Below are 6,252 nucleotides of genomic sequence, written 5' to 3'. Positions count from 1 at the left end.
TATATTCGTATGTATATTATCCTTTTCATACACTGTTATCTGTTTCTTCTACGCCTAACCATTCAAGTGTGAGGCGACTTTTGGGTTTTGTATTGTTCAACCTTTCTACAAGGCTCCTTGTTAAGCTTCTCTTCATATATATCTATATACATATTTTTACTTTTAGAAGTCGTAATACCTCACCACCTCTGATTTACGAACTTAAGCGTAAAGCTCTGTGTGGTAGAGGGTTACAAACTACACACAATCATCTTCCATACTAAACAAATTTTCCCTATTTTGTTTATACCTAAAAAAATAAACTTAAAACATTCTGTTTTCTTTTTTAAATCCATTCTTTAGGAGTGAATCTCATATTAGTCCTTAAGATTCACGCGATCACCCAATAAGGTCTTCGAAATTCTAATTTCACTATTGTAGTCCTCTAGATTGAGCTCTGGGCACCATAGTAGCCCCGAGTATTTTTTGACGATGAGTCAGTTATCGTAGCATTAACGTGGTATCACTTTGCCACATTGGACCTAATTTGGTTTTTCCTTCTACGGGCCACTTAGCTCTGGCGTCACTACTACTATTGGAGTTTAGTTCTTGGCACTGATTGGAGGGTACGTGAGGAAGAAGCTGAAGAATGGTGTGTCCAACTTCAGGAAGGCGTTTCAGAGGAGCGTGCCGGAGAAGAAGTGGTTGTGGCTGGTGTCGGTGCTAAACTTCATCAGGAGGAAGGATGTTCAGGCTTTCGAGAGAAAGATGGTGATGATCGGGGCGGTTGATGTGATGAGAGGAGAGCAATATTCGTGGGCAATGGGAAAGGCTAGCAAGAACAAGGTGCATGTGGTGGTGTCGAAGGAACAAGATTTGTATACGCGAAAGGGAAGGATGAAGAAGAAGAAGCATGAGTTGTGGAGACTATTGCCATGGAGCTTTGGTGCAGAAGGCAAGAAGAAGAAGTCGTGAAAGCTGCTGTCGTGAGGCTTCGGTGCGGGAGGGAGAGAAGGAGGGAGAAGAAGAAGCAGCTTTGGTGGAAAAGGGAAGGAAGAACAGCAAAAGCAGAAGTTGTGGAGGTTGCTATTGTGGGATTTTGGTGCGAGAGGGAGGGAAGGAGGAAGAAGAAGAAGTAGCTTTCGTGCGGAAGGGAAGGAAGAGTGGAAAGGAGAAGAAGAAGAGGTTGAAGAAGAAAAAGATGCTCTAGCATGGCAAACTGACGCTATGCTAGTGCTGCTATAGCTGACTCATCGTCAGAATAATGCTTAGGGACTATTATGGTGTCCAGAGTTCTATCTGGGGAACTAGAATAGTGAAATTGAGATATCGAAAATTACATTGAGTAATCGCGTGAATCTCAAGATCATTATAGTGATTTACTCGTTTTTTTAGAGATATATAATTGTGCATATCTAATTATTTGTTTTGAAAAATCAAACATTCCAAAAGGCTTAAAATGAGAGAAATTGACTGGTATATGTATATACGTGATTCATGAATTTGTTTTTTAGGTAATATGTAATTCATGAATTTAATGCTCTAGAAAGCTTAATATGGAATTTACATTTTGACTTCCATAATCCTTTATAGACTACGTTTACGAATTAATTGAGGCCATATAACTCCCTAATTTGAGGGAAAAAAGAAAAAATGAAATTGCTTCATTTTTTATATTCATTTTAGAAAAATATGTAGTCAGCATGTGAGCTTTACATGGTATAAACAATTACATATTAAGCGATTCTGTGTTTCTTAATTGATGAAGAAAAATATTTATTTGAAATAAAATTTATACTAGCAATTTTATAACAAAAGGTTCAGATTTGCAATCTTAATTATATCCTTTGAAGGGTTTATAATGTGAACAAAATTGATGGTAAGAGGTCAAAGTTGGAAGAAGGGCTCCTCCTAATAACGTTACCTTATGAAGATATTATGAATTACTGAATTTTGACTTCCCCACTCATATATTAGATGCATCATGCATTTTTTTTTTGTTCCAGTCCGGTACATTAAAAATTAATCCGTCACGGATCAAAATTTTATTTAAAAATTTATTGCTAACTAATAAGTTGTTATATCCACAAAGTAAAATTCAAACCCCCATATTTACTTAAACAGACAAATAAACTAACTATTTAACAAACCCAAATTAACTTATGATTAAATAGACAAATAAATTAACCACTTTAGTTAAAACATTATGCGTGTAACCTGATTTGTTTCGGTCCACCTTGCAAGATTTCGGTGTGAATATAATAGTGAATAGTGAACCTAATGCTAACTAATTATGGTTTAAAAGCACTTTTGTACAGTGTTATCTTTTGAAGATGTCATGAATATAGCATTCACAATTTAGGCTAAGCTCTGTAATCAGAGAACCATGCAACCATGAAATCTTAAACTTATGGTTAAGGCACATTACAATCTGCTTAAAAATGCTCGAGTCATGACCAAAACGGAAAATGGGAGAAAGAAGAAAAACCACACATAAAGAACATGGAATACTAAGAAAACATTATATTAACGAGGATTCTTCATTTATGGCTAAATTTTATATTTATGTAACATGCTTTACAACTCTCACGACCATATTACTTATACATTAGTATAAAATAACATGAACCAAGTCCACAAAAGGAAAAGTACACCCATTAGATACCGAAGAAAACCATATACTAATACTAATACATAGGTCACATTTTAATCTGCATTTGACTTGATTCCAACTATGGACATGAGAAAGTGGAGTTTTTTATTAATTTCAGCGGGATCATAGGGATTCTCCTTGAGAAAAGCAGGGAATTCAACTCCAGTGAAGATGTAGAGAGCCTTTAATTCATCTATGAATGATTTTTGTTTTGAACCTTCATATCCTATTATCTTCCTTATGACACTGATTTGTTTCCACATGCTCTCTTCATTGAACGTAACCTGCAAAATGATCTAGAATAAATTAGCCTCATTGTTGAAGAAATACAACCATATTCAAGAAATTGAGAAAATAAGAGATCAAAATTAGGACATTTAGATTGGGCAATGGCCTTCTGAGGTGGTTCGAACGTGTTCAAAATAGGACCGTTTCACAAGAGTGGATTAGACGAAAGGTTCTTTTGTAGCTGGGGATAGAGAACCCTAAGAAAATTTGAGAGTGAATTATTAAAAGCAATTTACAGATAAATGGTTTAAATTCCAGGGACATAATCATGATAGTCAATGTAATAACGCCCAACAACATGTAAACACAAGCTTTGGTTCATTAGCCAAATTATAACGCCTTTAGAACTTATAAAGGAACATTATAAATCCAACTGAACTAGTTATGAACCATATAATAAACGAGGGATGAAGATGGCCAAGGTATAAAAAGTGCACATATAAAAAGCCCAGACCTCATCAGAAGGGTGCATCGCATCTTTTCGGGAGAAGATTTCAGATGGCCTACCCTCTTTTTCTCGTTCTTTCTCTACCGAGGAATTAGTCACCTCTATAAGAGCTGTGTGACCATTAACCATTGCAACTGAACATTCTGCAAACACAAATTAATTAATTTCAGATATTATGTGAGGACTTAAGAATAGTATACAAAATGGAAGTGGCATACAAATTTAAGGCCTAACCTTCATGCAATTCAATTGTACATGTGTCTGCGCCAGGATATATTATTTTCTGATCAGACGAATCAAACCCTTTTTCAGCTGAAACTTCGTCAGAACCTGCATCTGTTGAATCCAAAATTTCATCATACTTATGTAACTGAGGTTCTTGAATTACAGAAGCAGAAATGTTGTCATCTAATTTCACCCCTTGAGATACAGTAGACCCGTCTAGCACTTGGTCTGGTTCCTCATCATCATTCAAATCCAAAACAATGTTTCTGCCTATAACCTTGGACGATTCATCAGCTAGTGAAATATTGTAATCCTGATCCATCACCAAATCTCTAACTGGTTCAGCTGGATGAGTTTCATGTTGGAAACTAGTTCCACTTAGTAGTTCAGTATTTTCATGGAAACGCTTCTGCAAGACACTTGCACTGTCGACCTCTCCGGCTTCTAACACATCTCTGATAGGATCATTTGATTCCACACAGTTGTAGACATTATCCTTGTCTTCAGTATTTATTGGTGGAATCTTTTGCTCACAGAGTCTTTTATCTAGTTCTTCCTTTCCTATTACAGCTACTTTAATCTCCTCCATAGTATTACAACTGTGCGTGTTATGTGCTACTGCAGAATATTCAACTGAATCAATTTCTTCCTTGTTCTCATTAGTACCTCCATGGATTCCATTTACGTATTCTCCTCCATTATCATCCATTCTACCTTCATTTCTAATTTCTTCCAACAACTCCTTAGTTTCCCTCCTCAACTCTTCTTCATCTATGTCACCCTCTATGGCCTTATCCCCGAATTCCTCTACGAAAATGCTTGTAACATCAAAGGGTGCCTTGAATTCTTCAACAACATCATTATCATCAACCTCATTCTCATCAATACCCTCAATTGTTATCACAACTCCATGCCCTGCTGTCATTGGTTGCTCCCCATTACTTTCCCCACTCAACTCTTCTTCCATCACAATTCCATCGTCAATTTCATCTCCTATAACCTCGTCATCATCAAGCATTCTCTCTGCCGAATTCTCTTCTTCTATTTCTTGATCACCTTCCTTAGAGATATTACAGCGAGCATCTAGTGAACGCGACTCATCATCCTTCACAACCCCTTGTTCATTCCCACCATTTGATGATATCACAGATTTCTCATAATTCTTAATCCCATTTTCAACACCATCCTTTCCAAGCTGTTCCTCATCTTCATCAAGAAGCACATGATATTCATGATGATAAGGAATAGGAAGCAACCTACTCATCAGTGTCTGGGTACAAACACGGCTTGCCAAGAAAAATGCATACGGCACAGAAGCAACAACGCCAATTGCAGAAGCAACAAAAAGTGGTGGAACAACAAGTGGGGCGGAAGTTGCCACCAAACCAGCCACTAACACCTTCTTTCCAAGGTTCAAAACCCAACCCCACTTTCCACCGTTACTGTTATGGTTATTCCCGTCGCCATCATCATCTTCAGACAAGTAGTATTTATTATTAGTACTACTATTTTTCCAATTCCACTCATCATCTTCTGGTTCCTCCAATTCCATCCTACATAATAATAATCATAATATACAAACATGCAAGTTTAAGTTGTATCATTCGACAACAAATTGAACTAAATATATACAATTCATCAAATTTGAAAGAAAACTAGTAACAACAACATCATCCAAGCATGCAATTGCACTAATTATTATTATATCTAGAAATTAACTGAGTGAATATGGTTTTTCTCTATGCATAATGTGTGTCGATCACAGCTTAGGAATTACAAGATGAAATATCTTATAAAATGAAATTTCAAAGAAACAAGAATTACCTGAACTGAGAGCTTTAGCTTGAAACTCGCGAGAGCTGAGAACTAATTAATTGCTTCACACCGTACCAATCAGCCATGGTAAACTTAATTGGTCGATTATTTTACAAGGAATTACTCATTACGTGGACATTGGTGACACGCGCTAAAAGAAGAAAACGACACTTGCAAAGCAACTACAAATACCACCTTTGCGTGCACCATGCATTTTCCAACACTACACATGATTCCACGAAGCATCCAAACCTTTTTGCTTCACTGTATTCAGTATTGTTTTGATTTTTGTTTATAAATAAGGGCAAAATACTTATATCACCCACCCAAAATAAACAATTTGTGGATCATCCAAAGTCTCTTTTTATATAAATCGAACTAGCATATTTCGATTTAGAAATGCACTAAATCGAATTAGGTAGTTTAAAGTTATTAGGCTTGGGTAAAATCCATATAATTCGAATCAAATTAGGAGAATAATTTAGCATACTGTTTCAAAACACATGGTAATTCAAATTAGTCCATAATTTTGTGTATATAGTAAATCTAAATAGGTGGGTTGGATTTAATCCATGATAAATCTAGCCTTCCTAATTCGATTTATATAAGAAGCTCTCCTCACACTAAATCTACCTAGCCTAGTTTAATTTACATATAGCCTCTTTCTATATAATTCGAATCCACTTCATTCAAATTACATTTTACCAACCACAGCTCCACCAAATTCAAAGAAGCAACGTTGCCAAGTATAATGGCAGACGATCCGAATTGGATCTACCGTTTAGATGGAATCGCACATGTCGTTGGTAGTGTGTACGCTGAGATTACTACAATAAAACTTAAA

The 6,252-nt window shown here is 36.1% G+C and overlaps 1 protein-coding gene across 2 annotated transcripts; it reads right to left on the bottom strand.

Annotated features, from left to right (window-relative positions):
- Positions 1-2,482: 2,482 nt before the first annotated feature.
- On the bottom strand, positions 2,483-5,580 carry LOC107465862 (uncharacterized). Of its 2 annotated transcripts, none has more exons than XM_016084838.3 (4): positions 5,418-5,580; positions 3,603-5,146; positions 3,375-3,511; positions 2,483-2,916 (listed from the first exon to the last, which is right to left on the bottom strand). In XM_016084838.3, the coding sequence occupies exons 2-4, from the start codon at positions 5,143-5,145 to the stop codon at positions 2,686-2,688; spliced, it is 1,911 nt and encodes a 636-aa protein (XP_015940324.1). In that variant the 5' UTR covers position 5,146; positions 5,418-5,580; the 3' UTR covers positions 2,483-2,685. The 2 variants fall into 2 exon arrangements, with proteins under 2 accessions (XP_015940324.1, XP_052109588.1); XM_052253628.1 differs by having other exon boundaries at positions 2,755-2,916; positions 3,428-3,511.
- Between the last annotated feature and the right edge of the window lie 672 nt (positions 5,581-6,252).

This window comes from Arachis duranensis, chromosome 9 (genome assembly GCF_000817695.3).
Source record: "Arachis duranensis cultivar V14167 chromosome 9, aradu.V14167.gnm2.J7QH, whole genome shotgun sequence".
Taxonomy (NCBI): domain Eukaryota; kingdom Viridiplantae; phylum Streptophyta; class Magnoliopsida; order Fabales; family Fabaceae; genus Arachis; species Arachis duranensis.
The sequence above is the reverse complement of the archived record's forward strand: the minus strand, read 5'-3'. Positions and strand labels throughout refer to the sequence as shown.

What these genes read in the sequence shown, in the direction of transcription:
- LOC107465862 (XM_016084838.3), bottom strand. Translation starts at nt 5,145, where the DNA reads ATGGAATTGGAGGAACCAGAAGATGATGAGTGGAATTGGAAAAATAGT. An exon ending in TACAATTGAATTGCATGAAG is followed by an intron (nt 3,512 to 3,602) that starts GTTAGGCCTTAA and finishes TTGTGTTTGCAG; the next exon opens with AATGTTCAGTTGCAATGGTT. An exon ending in CGATGCACCCTTCTGATGAG is followed by an intron (nt 2,917 to 3,374) that starts GTCTGGGCTTTT and finishes ATCATTTTGCAG; the next exon opens with GTTACGTTCAATGAAGAGAG.